General features: G+C 37.2%; 1 protein-coding gene across 5 annotated transcripts in view; it reads left to right on the top strand.

The window, feature by feature from the left end:
- rbpms (RNA binding protein with multiple splicing) overlaps positions 1–21,879 on the top strand; it is a 135,800-nt gene that overhangs the window by 102,049 nt on the left and 11,872 nt on the right. For 4 of the 5 annotated variants that reach the window (XR_004221349.1, NM_001171852.1, XM_031897024.1 and 1 more), the window contains 1 exon segment: positions 11,877–11,946. Coding sequence is in view for 4 of the 5 variants with exons in the window: in XM_031897024.1 (XP_031752884.1) it covers positions 11,877–11,946 (70 nt within the window). In the remaining variant the exon portion in view is untranslated. 5 annotated transcript variants of the gene reach the window in all.

Here is a 21,879-nt window from a genome sequence, read left to right as displayed (position 1 = left end):
AATGAACAGTACAGTAAGATTTACAAACATGAAATGTGTTTTTTGTATCCATTTTTTGTATACATTTATTTTTATGCTTCTCTGTCTTCCTGAACAAAATATTTTTACTTATTTTCACCATTTTTTCATAAATACAAATACAGGACGTTACAGACCACCCTAATGTTGAAAGCCCCTGGTAAAGCATTGAATTAAAATAATAAGGAATATGTCTGTGTATTTATATAAAACAAGAAGCAACATACTTCTTTTGCCTAATATAGGTTATTTTTCTGACCTTTAAATGCCTGTATAATAGCTACAACCTTTTGTATATAAAGACTTATTTATGCTGTTAATACCAAAGGTTTAACCCTTCTAACTATAATCAAAATCCTTCCTGTCATGTCTTTTTTTACGACAGCAGGAAATGCACTGCCTGTGATTTTAACACAGCAAGGTTTGCGTACTGCCTATTGTCTCTGGTACAGTCATGATTTGCTGAACCTAAAAAGGGATGCCTTTTGCTTGAAAACAGAGGGTTGTTGGTTGGATGGGTTGTGTGGAATGGCAGGGCATTCACTTACCTCTGGATTGTTCTAAGTGTAATATGTATCAGCGTCTAAAAATAATTAATCTGTTTTATCAGCTTCAGCTACTATTTTGGTTGCAGCAGTTTGTGCTTTGTTTTAGAGTGGAGTAGAGTTTCAGCAGATTTTTGTAAATGATGTAAATTAGGAATGTGTTCTCTCACTGGAATAGCTTTTGCCTTAGTGCAGACATTCATATGTAAACCATTTAATAGACTTCATATTTACAGCTAGGACATAACAAGGAATATCTCCCAAAATAACAGAATATAAAGGTTTCACTTTTTTTCTGAAATAAAAGTTTAAAGTCACAGAGTTTACATTTAGCATAACATTGTCCTTGCACATTATTTATAATTTTGCCTTAAAAGTACGACCAGTGTTTGTACATTACCTATCTGACCACTTATGTTCCTCTATTAGGGGGCTGCCATATTTGTGCAGCAGGAGTCCATTCACAAGCTTAAACAGTCAGGCTGAGAAGGGACAGTCAGGTTGGTAAAACAGTCAGGTTTAGGAACTTCAAGTAGCAATTACTTACAAAAGCAAACCTATCACCAAAAAATGATCAACATGACCTTTAGGTAACTTTTAATGTACATTCATATTTTCATATTTTGAAGAGTTTTTTGGTGTTAGTATCACTTTAAATAATCATTCTGACTCTCCAGTCAGTCTTAAGTCTTGGTACAAAGAGAAGGATTTTAATGATGCAACACTGGACAAGGCTTTTTCTTACAGTAAAATTACATGACATAGAACATATATATATATATATACACAGCACGTCATGCTGTCAGGACTATGTTATGATTATGGGATGTAGAGAAAAGATACATATGGGGATGATTTGGAAATTGTCCATACAATTGTCTCATCTCACTGTTGTTGGCAAAGTTGTATAAAATACACACACATAACAAGATGGGTGATGATCATGGTTGCTTTAACAGCCATGATTTATTTGTTTTGCAAAATGGACTATGAATAGTTTTAGATTAGCCAGGCTTTAGCTACATTTCAAATAATGTAATATAGCAAATAAATGAGCAATTTACTATTAACTCTTAATGTCTTTACTAAAAGTTGCATGTCTTCCAGATTCTGTAGTATCCCTTTAAAGACAGAGGAATTAAGTTAATAGAAAACTTGAGACAGCATAGGGATCATGTTGTTTTAGAATGATAGAAACCATGACATCATCTGGAAAATTTACAGTGGCTTTGGGGAGACAGAAAATAATGCACTTTCTGTTAAAACCTTGTATTTACTGAACCATGCTGCTGAAACTCACCTACAGCATTTATAATAAAAGTCTAGTTAAAATTGCTCAATTGAAAATATAAACAAGAGAAGGTGTTTATGAAATTAACAGATATTAAACATTATCTGTGTTATCTGAAAAACATATACAGGTCCTTTTCAAAAAATTAGCATATTGTGATAAAGTTCATTATTTTCTGTAATGTACTGATAAACATTAGACTTTCATATATTTTAGATTCATTACACACAACTGAAGTAGTTCAAGCCTTTTCTTGTTTTAATATTGATGATTGTGGCATACAGCTCATGAAAACCCAAAATTCCTATCTCAAAAAATTAGCATATCATGAAAAGGTTCTCTAAACGAGCTATTAACCTAATCATCTGAATCAACAAATTAACTCTAAAAACCTGCAAAAGATTCCTGAGGCTTTTAAAAACTCCCAGCCTGGTTCATTACTCAAAACCGCAATCATGGGTAAGACTGCCGACCTGACTGCTGTCCAGAAGGCCATCATTGACACCCTCAAGCAAGAGGGTAAGACACAAAAAGAAATTTCTGAACAAATAGGCTGTTCCCAAAGTGCTGTATCAAGGCACCTCAGTGGGAAGTCTGTGGGAAGGAAAAAGTGTGGCAGAAAACGCTGCACAACGAGAAGAGGTGACTGGGCCCTGAGGAAGATTGTGGAGAAGGACCGATTCCTGACCTTGGGGGACCTGCAGAAGCAGTGGACTGAGTCTGGAGTAGAAACATCCAGAGCCACCGTGTACAGGCGCGTGCAGGAAATGGGCTACAGGTGCTGCATTCCCCAGGTCAAGCCACTTTTGAACCAGAAACAGCGGCAGAAGCGCCTGACCTGGGCTACAGAGAAGCAGCACTGGACTGTTGCTCAGTGGTCCAAAGTATGTCATTCGGAAATCAAGGTGCCAGAGTCTGGAGGAAGACTGGGGAGAGGGAAATGCCAAAATGCCTGAAGTCCAGTGTCAAGTACCCACAGTCAGTGATGGTCTGGGGTGCCATGTCAGCTGCTGGTGTTGGTCCACTGTGTTTTATCAAGGGCAGGGTCAATGCAGCTAGCTATCAGGAGATTTTGGAGCACTTCATGCTTCCATCTGCTGAAAAGCTTTATGGAGATGAAGATTTCATTTTTCAGCATGACCTGGCACCTGCTCACAGTGCCAAAACCACTGGTAAATGGTTTACTGACCATGGTATTACTGTGCTCAATTGGCCTGCCAACTCTCCTGACCTGAACCCCATAGAGAATCTGTGGGATATTGTGAAGAGAAAGTTGAGAGACACAAGACCCAACACTCTGGATGAGCTTAAGGCCACTATTGAAGCATCCTGGGCCTCCATAACACCTGAGCAGTGCCACAGGCTGATTGCCTCCATGCCACGCCACATTGAAGCAGTCATTTCTGCAAAAGGATTCCCGACCAAGTATTGAGTGCATAACTGAACATAATTATTTGAAGGTTGACTTTTTTTGTATTAAAAACACTTTTCTTTTATTGGGCGGATGAAATATGCTAATTTTTTGAGATAGGAATTTTGGGTTTTCATGAGCTGTATGCCACAATCATCAATATTAAAACAAGAAAAGGCTTGAACTACTTCAGTTGTGTGTAATGAATCTAAAATATATGAAAGTCTAATGTTTATCAGTACATTACAGAAAATAATGAACTTTATCACAATATGCTAATTTTTTGAAAAGGACCTGTATTTCAGTCCAAATTTGTTTAACTCCCTTTAATCCTGTGGTAACTCATGTTAATCATATAAATCAATTACAGTATACTATAGCTGCTTCTGGGTCCCATTAGAATAATTTACAACAAAAAGCAAATGTGCACTGTTGTTCTGCCAGCATTACACTGAAGAAGGCCAATTTCTCATTGGTTGTTATGGCTCACTGCACTGGAGAATATTGCCTGCTGCAAGTAAATGTGTCTGAATGAGTTTCACAAGTGATCACCCAAACATGGAACGATAGGCTTATGACCGCTACCTTTTCATTTATGTGGTCAACAGCCAACCCTAAATAAGATGTAGCTGGTTGTACAAAGAGATACGATCAAACGTGTGACACAAATGCACAGTATAAAATCAGTCATTGGTCAGTTAGCTGGAAAATGAGTTTTGTGTGGACAACTTTAATCTAGCAGTAGTATTTGGGATAAACTGAAGTTTAGAAAGGCAATGATGAGAAATTCTAATAATAGGGATACTGTTCTAGTTTATTTCTGACATATTTATGACCTTTTTGTTAAGGTCTTGATAATGCTGCCCACACGCATACTTATACATTTTCAATACTTGTATTGTTGGCCATTGATACTGACAATATGTTATATGGATTTGGTATGGGATCTAACACATTTAAAAATCTAATCTGCCAATGCACCATATCTGCCAGTGTTTGGGTCTCTGGCAGATGAGGAAGTGAATAGGAGCTGTAGCTGCTCTGATCATTTGCGTTTCACCAGAACACCAGAAGGCTACCCTTACATTTTATGCTATTCATCCCTTTGGTCCATGGGTCAAGCAGTAATACCTAGCAGGATTGTAGTGTGTATGGCTTCCTTAAGAAATATATGAAATCTAGCTTGGTTATCTTTAATTCTATCAATGTCTTTCTATAGAGGGGTCTTCTCTGAGATGCTTCTTTCCTCATTGTGTTCTATAGAGCTGGCATAAATATTTAATAGATTGCCATTTACTTTCTTCTTCATAAAAAAAGACAGCTTTTTTTTTATGGCAGGCATTATATAAATTCATGTGGCATCAATGCTTGTGTCTTTCTAGACAAGATTAATAAATTGTTTTTGAAATATGTGTTAACATTTAGGGTGAAGATACACAGAGCTACTTGTCACAGCTACTTAAATAGACAATACTGATCATTTTCTGATAATTGTCTCTACGTGTGTTTTAGCACAGGCAATTCTCAGTATTGTCTATGGCAGGGTATTTTCTGGCGTTTAGTAGCCCTGAAAAAGTAGCTGCTACTAGTAGCTCCATGTGTCTTCAACCTAACAGCAATGATTAGAGGACAACAAAAACACAACTAGTGTAAAAAAAAAAACAACAGTATTTTTTAAGTGGGTAAATAACACCTACACATCATGCGCTACCTTTACATCTTTTTTAAAACAATCTTAATATTTCTGCCAGTACAAGAGCTCATCATAAAAAATCTTTTTCACATTTTAAGATGTACAGGTATGGGACCTATTATGCAGAATGCTCGGGACCTGGGGCTTTCCGGATAAGAGATCTTTCTGTAATTTAGATCTCCATAAGGATTAATTATATCTCAGTTGGGGTCAAATACAATGTACTGTTTTATTACTTCAGAGAAAAAGGAAATATTTTTTCAAAATTTTAATTATTTTATTAAAATGGAATCTATGGGAGCTGGTTTTTCTGTAATTCGGAGCCTTTTGGATAACAGGTTCCCGGATAACAGATTGCATACCCGTACATTCAGAATCTTCTTTCTTCTATGTTGAATGGGTGCCCCCTCTGCCCCCTGAAAGAATCTACTGGTGAAAATCACATAAGAGAGCTTAGTTTATGGTCCCCTTGAAAGGAGTTTGTATATTCTTACAGTATAGGTATGGAACCTGTTATCCAGAATGCTCGGGACCTGGGGTTTTCTGGATAAGGGATCTTTCCATAATTTGGATCTCCATAACTTAAGTCTTCTAAAAATCATTTAAATATTGAATAAACCTAATAGGCTTGTTTTGCCTCCAATAAGGATTATTTATATCTTAGTTGGGATCAAGTACAAGGTACTGGTTTATGATTACAGAGAAAAAGGAAATCATTTTTAAAAATTAGAATTATTTGCTTATAATGGAATCTATGGCAGATGACATTTCCGTTATTCAGAACTTTCTGGATAACAGGTTTCCGCATAAGGGATCCCATACCTGTACTTGAGTGGGTTTTTTTCAAGCACTGCAGTTTCCTCACAAACTCCAAAAACATAAAATGAAGGTTAGCTGGCTCTTGATAAAATTAACCATAATGTGCATGAATGTAATTTCTACTGGAATGGTGTGTAATTGCTGAAAGTGCTGCAGAATATAATAGTGTTCTATATACAAATAATAATATTCATTCTAATAATCATACTGTAACTCCACTGTCGAAGTTCCTACTTAATTCATTATAAAGAGCAACTATTTGTGCCCTATATTATCTGTCCTACATAAATCATGCTAATTACTACTTATAAATCTTCTGAATTTCATGTTGAATGTGGTCCATTAACAAGTCTTCAAATAACTTGCCTGCAACAGATGTCAAACATACAGGCCTATAATCACCAGGCTGTGATTGTAGTCCCTTTTTACATATGGAATTACATCAGCTTTCCTCCAATTCAAAAGGAAGTGTGAGAAAATCAGAAAAGTGACCTAGCTAAAACTGAACTAAGCTACTTGTACAGGTATGGGACCTGTTATCCAGAATGCTCGGGACCCTGGGCTTTCCAGATAAGAGATCTTTCCGTAATTTGGATCTCCATACCTTAAGTCTACTAAAAAATCATTTAAACATCATTTAAACCCAATAAGATTGTTTAGCTTCCAATAAGGATTAATTATTTCTTAGTTGGGATCAATTACAACAGGGGTCTCAAACTCGCGGCCCGCGGGCCATTTGCGGCCCTCGGTACAATATTTTGTGGCCCCCACCAACGCCTTCTTAAAAGCAATGAATGGATCGCGATTTTTATTGCTGCTAAGGAGCTAATTGTGCACACAGAACGTCTTCCCATAATAACTGTTATGATGGCATAACGTCATTTCCGCAATCAGCAGCTCCCGCCCGCCGTGCCTTGCATTATCCCTTGAAAGCCAATTTTTTGTGAAATCCCTTATGCGGCCCAGCCTCATCCTGACTTTGCCTCCTGCGGCCCCCAGGTAAATTGAGTTTGAGCCCCCTGAATTACAAGGTACTGTTCTATTATTACAGAGAAAAAGGAAATCATTTTTAAAAAATTAGAATTATTTTCTTATAGTGGAGTCTATGGAGATAGCCTTTCCGTAATTCGGAACTTTCTGGACAATGGGTTTCCGGATAACGGATCCCATACCTGTAGTAGTATTCCACAAAATTGGGACCTGGGCCCTTGTTCAAATTATGATTGCTGAAACATATAAGTGCCATATCCTGTGTCAGCCAAAGAAAGCTTGTTTGAGCTGAGCCATGAGCATAATAACAAGGTGGGCCATGAAACTCTGTAACGGAGAACAAATGGTCTTACAAATTTTTACAACTTTATTTTTTTTATCAGACTGGATATTTAGAGTTTCTCCATTAATCAGTTTGTCAAAACAGGATTCAACTGTAAATTTGGGGGCAGGTCTATTATTGCCTGAACAAAAAAAATCACAGCTGCACTCTTTTCTGTGGTGCAAAGTCTCCTAGGCGTATGGCAGCATCCTGACGAAGGGAGGGAGTGCCCCCCCCCCCCCCGAAACGTTGATGTTTTGTGGTACATTGGCATAATAAATGGGGTAAGCTCCCCAGCTGAAATTTTGCTTGAGTGCAGTCTCTATTTCTGCTTTGTTCTATAATTCCCTAAACCTTTTGACTCAAGCAATCATAAAGGAAACCCTGCTTGAGTTAAGGATCTCACAGAAAAAAATCTGTAACCTTGTTAGCTAAGGTATTTTCCCGAGTGTATTTTCTTAAATAAGAAAAACATTGGCAGCTTTTATACACATTTGCTATTTTGCCTTTTCCCATATATAATGGGAGGCATCTTTAGTGGTGTCACTGGCAATCCGCATACTATTAACACTGCTGTTAACACGTGTATCTGTTTAGCATTCTGGTGCTCCTTTTATGGTTTTCCCATAAAGTCTTAATCATTTTTCTTACCGGTACTTATATCACATGCCCTCCCAGACTCACCTTCTTCTGGTCTGAGTTTACACCCACTTCCCTGCACCCCTTCTTCTAGAGAAAACAGTCTTTCTTCCCAATACGTTGCTGTATTCCAAGTGCTGCTGCCCCTACTATAATATTGACAGTGATTGTCATTGGATTTAGAGGCCCGACTAAGCAGTGCCTTTCCTTGATGTGCAGAATCCTAAAACGGTAGGTAATTTTGTTTCCCTTATTTTATGTCTTTACATAGTAATTCTTTGCTCAGAAATGGCTTGGAATATTATTCTTGCTAAATAAGATAAATATAGCAGCATTTTCTTTTGTTAAGTGTGTTTCAGTTACTTTGCCCCCAGAATGACTGCAATCCTTTTTCAGTAAATATCACCCTTATAGTATGCTTAGTGAATTTTCAATTAAACTACTGCATCAAGAAGTTTCTGCTTACCTGAAGAGACTCCTGTTAAAGATTGATATTTGATATCTGATTGATCCAATTGTCATATACCATACAGTGACAACATTTCTCTCTTAAAGGAACAGTTTGGTATAAAAATTAAACTGGGTAAATAGATAGGCTGTGCAAAATATGGTTAGTTAGCCAAAAATGTAATCTATAAAGGAAAACGGTGATTGTTAATGGCACCCAGATACTGTTTTAAAATGGTTTAACAAAATGTAAAAATGTATCCAATAATTACTCCAAATCATTACAAGTGTGTGAGTATTTTTTAATTTACTTATAAATAAGAAAGCCGACTTTATTATACATAAAGAGATCTACTGTAATGTGGCCATAAGCTGAAATAGTAATAGAATAACATTGGATAGTGTAGAAGCCTGCAGGCTATTATAAGGATTTGCCAAATGTGTTAGGTCAGGCATACGTCATGATCTAACATAAAGAAAAATTAACATTTTGTTAATAAGCTCTGAAAGCTGTTGGAAAATGGCTATAGGCTACTTTTGATAACATTTTTGTTCTTCATTTACATGTAGGCATTTAAATATTTTTATTGTTACCCAGTCATCCGTGTTACTACCCCTTCCAAAGTATAGGCACCAAGCATCAACTAAACATCTTAATTCAATTAAGTAGTTTATAATATAGAATTTCAGCAGTATGTAATGCTGAAAGAAATCAAAGAAAATGTCTAAAAGGTTTTACAGAACATCTGTAGTTCACATACCTTATGTTCTGTTTTATTTTTTTTTTATTTTTTATTCTATTTAAATTTACATTATTGTATAACCCTTAAATATAAGGCAAGACATTTGTAGTCTAGAGCAAGATATGAATAATCCACCTATTTCACATAGCTCCAGATCATGTTGTAGTCTCTGCTGCTTTAACAGACATGCAATACCCGTGGGTGGTCAAATGTACGTCAGCTATAACAACTAAATGTCTCAGCTTCCCCTGTCTTAATCTCTACAGTGGGCTGACAGTGGGTATGGCACACCAAGCTATACCAAAGGGCATACAGTAATTTTTTTTTTTGCATAACAATCTGTAAAGGGCTAAAATAAAAGTACAAGAATTGTATAGTAACTCTCCCAAGAAGTTCCCCACTACAGATTGTGTCATATACTTAATGCAATGGGTCATTAAGAGAATCCCTGTAAGACAGCTGGCCCATGTAGGAGTAACCCATATAAAGAACACAAACAGGTACACGGGAGCACTTACCGCTGAAAAAGTGTGCTACACGCGGGTCCTCTCCCCCAAGGATCCAAAAAATCGTATAATAATAAAGCAAAAAAATGCGGAGCACCACTAAAAATAAAACCAGTCTTTTATTGCATATTTCTTAAGAGGTACACGTACATTCCTTAACAGGACTTTGGCGCCAAAGTCCTGTTAAGGAATGTACGTGTACCTCTTAAGAAATATGCAATAAAAGACTGGTTTTATTTTTAGTGGTGCTCCGCATTTTTTTGCTTTATTATACCATGTAGGAGTAAGAATCAGGCAAAAGAAGAACTGACATGGATCAGGCAAACTTGTTGTCAGAGTCTGGAAAGATTGCAATATTGTGGTTAGGGAACAGGAAAAGGTCAGATTCGTATTAAACTGCAATTACAAGGCTTGAGCAAGATCCAGGATACAAAGCAATATTGTCCCGGGTTAGTGGGAATTTAAAAAAGAAATTGACACACTGGCATAGAAATGTGCCCCTATGTGATGACATGCGCAATTGGGGACCAGTGCGCCAAAAGGTACAAAAACAGGTACCGCACTCATTCAGGAACTAGTGCAAATAAGTAATTTATTTACTGAATGAGTGCGGTACCTATGTTCCAGTTTTTTTCCCATAAACTTCAATAGAGTTTTGATGTGATAATCTTTGAGATAGCTTTTTCTGACTTGAATTGCATATCAAATTGAATCTCTTCCCTTATCCGGAAACCCATTATCCTGAAAGGTTCCGAATTACGGGAAGGGCATCTCCCATACACTCCATTATAACCAAATAATTCACATTTTTAAAAATAATTTCCCTTTTTCTCTGTAATATTAAAACAGTACCTTGTACTTGATCCCAACTAAGATATAATGAATTTTTATTGAGGACAGAACTATCCTGGGTTTATTTAATGTTCAAATAATTTTTTAGTACACTTAGGGCTTCATTCATAAAATCACGAGTTCGAATCCCAAATGGGAACAATTCAGATTGGATACAATAATTTCTGAAGATCGCAAATATCACGAAAATGTTTACGAAAAAATCGTATAAGTCATGATAATATCGTATTGGCGATCCGAAATTTTCGTACCGAACGATTGTAAACAGCGGGAAAACCTTTCCGACTTTGATCCTTCTGTGCATGATTTTGGAAGCCTCCCATAGGAATCAATGGCAATCTGCAGCTCCAACCTGGCCCAAGGAAAGTCACGATAACGAAGCTTGAATGAATCCGAAACTTTCGTACTTGGTGTGACACACAAAATTTTGTCGCAAAGTACGAAATTATTGCGCAAGCTACGAAATTGTCTTGCAAAATAGGCTCAGAGCATTTGTGGATTAATAAAGGTATGGAGATCCAAATTTTGGAAAGATCCCTTATCTGGAAAACCCCAGGTCCCAAGCATTCTGGATAACAGGTCCCATACCTGTATTTACTTTTAAAAGCAAAATTTACAATATATTTTTCACTTACTGCATAATACAACAGTTTTATGTTTTTTTTTAGGATTTAAAGGAGTTTTAATAACCATATGTGGATAAAATAAAACATTTTGGTGGTGACTCTCTGATTTTACATTAAAAAATTCAGAATGCATTGACAATATCCCTGTAATGGCACAACGGTTTTGAGCTACGTCATAATGCTCTTAGTTCACTTCAGAAGTCTGGCCAAGAAAATGTTTGAAATGACCCTGCCAGTTCATGAAACCATAACATTTAGTAACATGTTTTTCCCTTGTCCTCCTTGGCAGCAATACACTGAGAATGAAATAAATTTTAAGTTTTCTCTCACAGTGTCAGCAAAAATAGGGGTACATAATCTCACTGCATTGAGGTCCATTATTTAAGTCTGCGGGCCACCTGATTTAGGAGGGATTTTGTTGCCTGGAAACCACTTAGTCACTTTAGTGATGTACACAACTGTAGCAGTATTTCAGTCTTTACATATGTACCTTGTAAAAGTCTCTTCCAGGAGGGAAATATACTTAATGACGGAAAAAGGAGATCCAATAATATAAACTATAGTTTATGTTGCCTGTTTACAGAGAGGTTGATATGTGTTTCTTATATCCAGCATAAGAATATATAAGCTACCGACCTTTACATCTTTAAAGGAGACCTTTAAAGGGATCTTAACCTCTGAAAGTCAGAGAATCAGCAATGCTTGGGTTAAATGAAAATACAGGAAGTGCATAGACATGAGTGCTGACACTGAGTTTCTTAGAAACCACTAAAAATAGAAAATGATTGTAAATTGCAAATATGAGGATATATCATTTTTTGGGTTTAGATCCCTTTTAAATATTTAATCCATTTGGTAAGCAGTTTGTTTTCTTTCCTCCCTCCCACACACATAGCCTGTCATATTTTGTATGAATGTTTGTTAGACTTTGTTCACAATTTTTAATTTTCCTGCATTTTGCTTTATTGATCCAGGTGCGTTGGCTCTCCCCCTCAGATGCTACTTCCCAGGGCTGGAAGTCCCGCCAGTTCTGCTGAGTAATGTGTAAGTATGGTTTTGCTTATTCTTTTCTTTCTCTCATTCTTTTCTAAATTATTAAGAAGCTGTTTATCTTTGGAAAACATGTACCATAGAGGGACTGCAGGAGCATATTGCATAAGTTAGAATGCTTTACTTCATTTCTTTTGTAACCTTTGATGGTAGCATGATATATTTTCAACCTGTGTGGCTGGACATGGTATTATAAAAAGACAGAGCACCTCTTGCAGGGTTCCTGCTTAAAAAGGCTTTATTTCTGACTATACACACAGATACTGTGTGCATCCTGGCCAGTATCCTTCAATGTAGTTGTTTTAAACACACTAATTGCAGTAAAACGTATATTATCTCAGTCACTTAGTTGAAAACTGAAGATGGACGTACTCCATAATATTTGCTCGTCCCCAAATCTTTCTTCCAATCTGCCCACCTAAGGTGGGTGACATCAAGCGGACTACAACAATGAAAATAGGAGCCGTTGAAGCGAGGACTGCATCAATGAACCAATCCTCGATCCAATGGGAAGATCAAGTCTGCCCAAGCGACATCTGGCTGATTTTCTACGGCAAATTTTTGCGCCTGTTTGCGTGTAAAAGTCTGACAATGGCGGAACGTGGACATTTGGCGTGAATCCATGCCTGGCAAAACATTTTGCTCATCTCTATTCACTAACGCTAGCTAAAATTGTTTTAGTGCAGTAACTTCTAATAACCAATTCATAATCAGATTTCATCAGTCTGCTGCAGGCAGGATACATAATTCAAATAGGTGACTGGTTGTCAATTGAGGCAGTTTTCCCAGTGTGGATCTAATTCAAGTGAATAGAAAAGAATTGGCTGAGTCAGTGTCAGACTGACCCTGTGAAAGGCCCCAAGAGAACCTGACATCAGGGTCCAATATCTCAAAAATTAGATGGGGACAGTAGCAAATGGTATTAGAGGTCATATATGCTTATGTTGGAAATTGTCACAGACTGGCTCCCCTTGGGAGATCCTCTGGAGCTCTAGCAAGTCAGTCCAAGCCTGGATCTAGCACAAACTGTGAAAAACAGCCCTAAACAGTTATTCCTCCTCCACAACCAAGAAATCTAGGCAGCTATCATACTATCAAACAAACCACAGCAGTCTTATTTGTTATACTGCCAAATGGTAAAACGCAATTTATCACTCAGACAATGGTTTTTCTTGTTCTAAATTCCAGTAGTGGAGACCGGTTCACTACTCCAGCTGACACTTGGAATTGCACATGGCAATGTTGGGATTTTATAAGGCTGCTATCCTATAAAAGTCCATTCTTCAGACAAATAACTATTGCGTGATGTTCCTTCCAGAGACAGATACCAGCTTACGGCAAACAATTTTAGAAGGGTTGTCCGGCTACATTTAGGGGCCTGTTTATCATGCTGTGTAGAAAACATTGAACAAAAAATAATCCACCAGGCATCACTGTATAAAAAACGTTGTACTTATTAAGGTGTGCAACGATTTGTAAGTTATTGTATATCTCTCTGTAAAAATCTGGTGTGAATGGAAGCAGCAATTTGAAAATGCGTAAAATATTTATCATCATCAAGGTTTTTTCTACATTTTTTATTTTGCACTTTTTTTCCACTAGAACACACTTGGTAATTGAAATGTTTTTATTGACTTTAATGGATTAAACAAGGTCTGAAGTGGTATAAAATAATAATGTCAAATTTGGCATTTGGATGGCGTAAAATAAAACACACACCTTAACAAATTCACCATTTTTTTTTCACAGCATTTTTTTGGCATTAATTGTTTTACACAGTATGATGAATAGGCCTTATTCACCATTCATTCAGTATAAAATGTACTCATCTTTTATAAATATAAAACCTGCTTTTCTTATATCTGGATATTCTATATCAACTAACCTTTAGTACAGTAAGGTAGCCATTATGCAGAGCTTGTGTGTAAGTTAGGGAGCACCAGCAGACTCAGGGTGCAAAAAGAAGCCTTGTATTTGTTCCACCTGCCTTAGAGTGATATAGACAGAAAAAAGTTGCTCATGGTAGCTTCAAAAGCCAATATTCCAATTTTTGCTTGTTGTTGCAATGTGGCTTCCCCTTAAACCACTCTTGAAGACTGACACCTGAAATTAAACATGTTTTAAATATGTCATAACGCTGTCTTTGTATATTTTTTAATAATTTTGCCTTGAAATTATTTGCCTGATGTTTTTACATAACCTGTTTGAGTCCCCATGTTCCTCTATGAGGGGGATGCCATATTTGTGCAGCAGTAGTCCATTCGCATTAAAAGCTATAACTGACAGGTTGAGAAGGGACAATCAGGTTGGCAAAACTTACAAAAGCAGATAACCATGACCTATAGGTAACTTTTTATCTATATTAATATTTTGAAAAGTTTTTTAGTGTCAGTTTTACTTTAAGAGGAAAAAAACCTGGACGGGGGTGCAGAAACAGCCCTGCATAAGACAAATTTTATATTCCCCAATTTGTTTTGTCTTGCTTGATACCAGATGTCATGCTTGGCTTTTTTGGTGATCCCTTGTAATGAGAACACCGTTTTTATCTGATTTTCCAATATACTGGATAACTTTGTATCCGGATTGTAGTGCATTACAGCATTATGTGAATTATTGTCATTATGTTGATTTTTGCATATGTCTGTTATTCGTTTTACACACAGTACAAATTAGATATAGAACATTCTTAGGTCTGTGGAAATGTAATGATTTCTTTAAAAAAAAATAAACAGAATGTGGCACTTGTAAGGGAGAAGAACGCACATAAAACCATGTTATCCCATAAGATATAAAACTTGTGATATGTAGCCTAATAATGGAAGGAGTGATATCATGTTCATTTAATATGATGTCATCAGTTAGTCTAATCAGTGTGTAACATTGCCTGCATCTGCTGGAAATGTTTGTGATGTCTGGCTAAAGGTCCTCTGTGTAGGACCAAAATGTCGACACCATTAAATTTATGCACATAACTTAAGTCCTGTGAGTGCTCTGAGTTCTAAATGCTGATATTTTTTGCGGCAGCACTTGGACTTTTCTTGCCTTTTTTGGGTGAGTGCGCTGCCTTTCAAATTCTATCCATAATACAATAGTGAACCATTAACTATATTTAATTTGCCAAGATAAAATGTAAATTTTGGAACTTGGAACAGTGCTGTTCACAATATTGTGAATGTACTCTGTTTAAAGTTTATTTCAATAGAATAAAGGAAATGAGGTTGTAGAGAGATTAAAATGAAATGCAATATGCCTGTTACATAGTACACCGCTTGCCCAGTGCTCCTATTAAGTGAACTATAAACAGAAGAATACAGGACCATATTATCTCCCAACAGATGACTAGTTCAAAGACACTTACACATTACCCGCTCAGAATAATAGACCTTAAAATATTTACTTTGAATTGCATGTTGTGTGTCCGAGTTACCTTCCGCAAGGATTTTCTGACTTGACGTGCCATGCATACCATTCACTCACGGACATTAATGGTGTTTCTGGAAGGATAAAATTTTGATCTGAAGATTAAATATGTTTTGTGTTCCTTTCAGTCACCTTTCTTCCTTTGCCCAGTGTTCATCAAAACATCTTTGAGCACTCTTTATTATTTTCATTGTATTGCATTTTCATTCAGCTTACCAGATCATGTGAAAAATCAGGAATGATTTTAGAAAATGTAGAAGCGTGGCAATATATCAATCTATTGCAATCAGTGCAGCCGAGCAATTTACCTTTAGGAGAAATGTCTTTGAATTTTTAAAAGATCTGGTACCTGAGGCCTATTGGGCAATGCCCATACACATAATGAGCAATTGCATATGGCTACCTGTACCAGGAGCCCCCTGCTGGTGTTGATGGCCAGAGTTTGGGGCCTTTTCTTAAAAGGATACAATTGTTTCCAACCAGATCTCCCAACCAGAGTGTAGGCAAGCATGGGCGTCCACAGAAGGGGGCAAGAGGGGGCACTTGCCCCCCCCTGGAAAAGTAGCAAAAAAAACAAAAACCTTACTCCGTTTCTGCAGTCCCCTCAAGCCCGTTTTTGCTGTGCTCCGATTGGATCTTTCTTCTTGTGGATTCTCCAATCAGAGCACAGCTTCCTTGACAGACAGTAAAATTGACCAATCAGAGCACACATGCACACAGGGATCGGGAGATTTTGCAAACTGGAAACAGAAATAAAGACTGAAAAGAAGAATCTGCCCCTGTAACTTTACCTAAGAACCAACTCTCAACTTTTGCTGCAGTTTTCATCCCACAGGTACTATACCCAGGCACTATACCCAGGCACTATACCCAGGCACTATACCCAGGCACTATACACAGGCACTATACCCAGGTACTATACACAGGCACTATACACAGGCACTATACCCAGGCACTATACCCAGGCACTATACCCAGGCACTATACACAGGCACTATACCCAGGCACTATACCCAGGTACTATACAGTTCTAAAGAATCACTAGCTGACATTAAATTGTTTTTTGCCTGACCTGACATCTATAATAATTTATAATCTATCCCCTACCCTAACACATGGAGGGTAAGTTAACTCTTTCCCTCTGAAAAAGCTCATTGTGTGTTTATATATGTGTTGTTGTTTTTTGCACTTACTATTTTTTTTTTTTTTTGTCATTGTTTTGTTCATTTATAGTAAGTTACAGTGGGGCCAATGTTGTGTATCAGTGCCAGTGTTATAGTGCCAGGGCCTGAATATCTGCCATCTGTACCCACTGCTTCTCACTGTATATAATGTGCTGGGTTTGTAAATACGGACTGCGTCTCACTGTATATAATGTGCTGGGTTTGTAAATACGGACTGCTCCTCACTGTATATAATGTGCTGGGTTTGTAAATACGGACTGCGTCTCACTGTATATAATGGGGAGTCAGTACCCACTGCCTTTCTTGCTATAAAACTAACATAAACACATCTAAAGGGGTGGTTCACTTTTAAGTTAACCTTTAGTATGTTATAAAATGGCCTATTCCTAGCAACTTTGCAATTGGTCTTCCTAATTAATTTTTTTTAATAATTTGCCTTTCTCTTCTGCCTCTATACAGATTTCAAATGGGGGCCAAAAATATTGCTCTGTGAGGCTACAATTTTATTATTATTATAATTTTGTATTACTTATTTTTCCAAGTAGGCCCCTTAACTATTCATATTCCCATCTCTTGTTTAAATCACTACCTGGTTGCTAGGGTAAATAAGACCCTAGCAACCAGATAGCTGCTGAAATACCAAATGGAGAGCTGCTGAACAAAAAGCTAAATAACTGAAAAACCATTAAAAATAAAAGTGAATTCGAATGCGAACTACCCCTTTAAGCTAACTGATCACAAACACAAATGTTTGCAGATCCCCTAACAGAAGTGCGCGTATGAATACTTTTACTACTAATACTAAACATTTTAGGGTAAAAAAAAAAAGCACCCCCACCCGCACTTTTGCGCAGTATCCCTGGAAGTCAGTGGGAACGGCAAGAGGTAGTTGGGAGGTTAACTTTTTACGTCAGCAGCGAATCCACTAAGTGTCACATTAGCTGTAGGTCAGTCTGTGTATGGGCCATATTTAGCCTCCCCTAGTATCATCCTGCAAAAAAAAAAATATATATATATATTTATATATATTTATATATATATATAAATATATATATATATTTATCTGTTGCAGGATGATGCTAGCTTACTTGCCCCCCCTTGGAAAATTTTCTGCGGACGCCCATGTAGGCAAGTAAAAAAAAAGAACATTTAAACATTACATAAACCCAATAGGATTGTTTTGTCACCTATATGGATTCATGCAACTTAAATATGGTCAAATACAAGGTACTGTTTTATTACTCAGAAAATGTAATGTAAAAAAATTTAAATACTTTCTTAAAAAGGACTCTATCGGGTTCCTATATCAGGGTTCCAATTATGCCCATCAAGGAAGGAATGTTATAGTTAGTCCCAAATATGCCCACTAGGGAGAGACTGATTTAGTTAGTACCAAATATGACCGAGAGACTGCTATAATAGGGCCAAATAATATATTCAATAAATTTAAGTCATTCATGGCTGTTAGATGTTGAAGCAGTTTAGTTTTACTTTTAAAGCTCCACTGCACCCATGGGGTTAAGTTTCTTTTCTGTGCCTTTAGATACAGCCTAATCCTTTAATACATTCCAGAAGTGTACCACTAACATACAAATACGAGTGATGTCATTGCTCTGAAATGAGTGGGGGGCCGCATACCATCCACAGTGAGGTCATTCACTTTAAGGTTTTATTGTCTACTATTTGCTTTTTGTGCTTGCCATGTAATAGCATGTTTTAGAAAAGCAGCAAAATGAAAGCACTTACCAATGTAACATGACTTCATTGCTTATTTCCAGTGCTTGCACTGACTCCTTTTCCGTCATGCAAGTTTGAACAAAACCTTGTTAACATGGACATATTGCTGATAAAATACAAATATGCACGTAATGGCAGAGCAGTTGATAGTAAGACTATCAAGATTTGTAAGGGTCACATGGGGCAATTTTAGGGGCTTAATGTTTTTTCATGTTTTTAAGCAGCCCAAAAGTGTGCCACTGAAGCACCTGAAACACCCCCATCAGACTATAGAGGTAATTTATGATAAATCTGATGTAAAAGCATCAATGGGTGCAAAAGCCTGTCCCCTAGTGCTCATGCAGAGATCCCTTCTGCCTGGGGAATAGCAGTTTTTTGAACCTCTGGCATTTAAAAATAATCTAGTGTGAGATGCAGAATAAAGCTCCAGTGGGTACAGGCCAACCGTATCCTTACTGCCTGCTATAATCCCTATTTAAAATCTAATTGCACACTGGGTGCTGAACATAGAAAAGTTTATCTTTTACATGGACAAAAACATATATCACTAACCAAACTTTAAAATTAAAGGAAAACAATTATGAACATACAAGCAGGTACTGAAAAACAATATGTCTGCATAGGTTTCCTCCAGGAGTTTCTCACATGCTTCAAAAACAAACAGGCAGGCTAATTGGCTTCTGAACAAAATAGCCTATAGTGTGTGAGAATGTGATAGGGACCATAGATTGTAAGCTCCTCCGGCACAGGGACTTATGTGAATAATGCATAATCTCTGTAAAGCACTGAGTAAATGTATTGATGCTATATAAAAAATACTTATAATAATGGCAGTTTCAATAGAGTCCTAATTAATGAAACTATTTTTTTAATGACTTGTTTTTTTACTTCAATAATTAAACAGTACCCTGTACTTGATAGTAAGACAATACTACAATTTTTTTTAATGTTTGTGTTTTTTAGCAGTGTGGGGGGCAGGTTTATTAATCTTGGGCAAACGATTGCAGTTCGTAAACTCTTCTAAAAGATTTTTGTCAAAAACCTGGTTTCTCCATAGGTGTTGGGATCTGCAGCTCATCTTATTCATGTGTAACATGCTGTAATCATTTGTTTACACATACTACAGTGCACAGGAGCAGGTGATGCATTTGAATGGGGATGCTTTAGTGTCACAATTACTGAGGTACACATGGTATGTGTTGTATACCAGTAGAATGAGCTGCATGCCTAAATGTGGTTTCAGCTAATATGTATTCTCTCTTTTATTGGACGTGCTTTCTAGCCTCTTCTGCTTGCTCTCTATAGTCAGATATACTTGCTTCTTGCAAATGTTAGCCATGTTGGAGGTCTAAAGGTGGCCATACATGCTAAGAACTTCTTCCGATATCCCCACCTATGGGTTGGGGCGATATTGGGCTAATTTGGTCGTTTGGCCCTAGACCCAAACAATCGAATTAGAAGAACGGGTATAGGTGCCCGTCAGTTCGGGGACCGCTCAACGAGCCGATGCAGTCCCCGATCCAACGAAATATCAAACCTGCCCTATCCAGATCTGGGGGATTTCAGACCAGATATTGCTTTGGCAAGCCCGTCGTTAGTGCCCATACAGAGGCCAATAATCTGCCGCATCGGTCTAGGGGACCTATATTGGCACCTAGACTTGCCCGTGAGAGAACTAAACCCTACTAATGTTCAACATCTCTATAGTAGCAATAATACTGTCCTTTAAAGTTGTCACAGGGGGTCACCATACTAGAATCTGTTAGAAGTGTTTGCAATACTTACATGTTCAGTGCGCTCTGAGCAGCTTTTGAGAAGCTAAGCTTAGGGGTCATCGGAAATTATCTAGCAAAGAAAATTATGTTTCTCTATCATATAAGCTGATCCTAACGGGCTGATGATTAAAGTCTGATCCTAATAGCACGGGTTTCAGAGCTGCTATGCAGTAATAATCTGTGTTAATTACTAATCAGCCTTACATTGTGACATTTATATCTTATATATACAGTATATTGTGAGTTGGTCCCTAAACTACTGAGTTTAGGGACCAACTCACAATATACTGTATATATAAGATATAAATGACAGCAGCACAGAGCATGTGCAGTGAATCAGCAGAAAAGATTAGAAGTTACTGGGGCATTTTCAGAGGCACATATCTTCATTGCTAAAGGGCTGTGGGTGCCTTGGGCTGGTACAGAAGCACAAAACATAATGTACACCGTTTCTAGCCTACATCTTTAGTTAAGCTTTAGTTCTCCTTTAAGAAGTAAGTTGTATAAGCTTTACCAGTGAGTCCTGCACAACTTCTACTGTGAACAGTATGAATTTATGCATTTTGTTGTTCTTTAAGGTTGGTTGGTTTTGAATGTTAAAAACGGACATGAACCTGTAACAGCTAGGTAAATTGTCAATAAGCATGTGTGCCCTTCTATACCTCAGTAATGTGGGCATGTCTAATACATTCTGAACTATTCGTTGAGTCCCATAGATTCAGGATATGCTTAGCAACACAAGGGGAAGGACTATCAAAACATCCTGCAGCGCTCCAGTTTTAGAGTAAATAAACCTGTCAGTTATCTTCCTCCCTTACAAAAAGTTTTCAGTTCACTTGATTTTATTCTAAAAATGTTCTTTTTCTGCTTTTCCTTTTTGTCCACATGTGAAACATAAATAAACATGAAATGTTTTACAGCTGCTATTGTTTAACATATCACCCAATGACATGAATTCAGAGATTCCTTCCTCATATTTCCCATCACTCCCTTGTAAATAGAGGCCTAAAAAATACACTCTTGCAGAGCTGTGCTAAAATGTCTGCAACCAAAGCAGTAAATTCCTTTCAGGATTTCCAAGCTTACTCTGATCGGTGCATTTTTACTTAGCATACCTATAACAGTTCCTTGTTACCTACACTCCCCCTCAACCTAGCCTTATGCTGCAGTGTTCTGTTCATACAAAATGGCTATGTACGGTGGAACAGACTGCATAAAGGCAAATCCCACAATACAAAGAGGGAGTGGGCAACTAACTGACATCTGATGTTGAAGAATGGAGGCAGGATTATAGGAATTGTATCTTTTGTGTGATAGGGATGTTGTACAGGTATGGGATCCTTTATCCGGAAACAATTTATCCAGAAAGTTCAGAATTACGGAAAGGCCATCTCCCATAGACTCCATTATAAGCAAATAATTCTAATTTTTAAAAATTATTTCCTTTTTCCTTGTAATAATATAACAGAACCTTGTACTTGATCATACCTAAGAAATAATTAATCCTCATTGGGGGCAAAACAAGCCTATTGGGTTTATTCAATATTTAAATGATTTTTAGCAGACTTATGAACATAAGTTATGGAGATCCAAATTACAGAAAGACCCCTTATCCAGAAAACCCCAGGTCCTGAGCATTCTGGATAACGGGGCCCATACCTGTACTTCAAGGTACATACAGCAGACCTGTAACTACCACTCACATTTTAGCCCCTTGGTTGCTATATAAGTTCTTGTCCCCATTTATAACATTCTATTCCTTATTTATTCAAGATTTCTCATCAACTGCACTTTATTTTACAATTATACCG

The sequence above is a fragment of the Xenopus tropicalis genome, chromosome 1 (assembly GCF_000004195.4).
Source record: "Xenopus tropicalis strain Nigerian chromosome 1, UCB_Xtro_10.0, whole genome shotgun sequence".
NCBI lineage: Eukaryota > Metazoa > Chordata > Amphibia > Anura > Pipidae > Xenopus > Xenopus tropicalis.
This window is presented reverse-complemented; position numbering and strand designations above follow the sequence as displayed.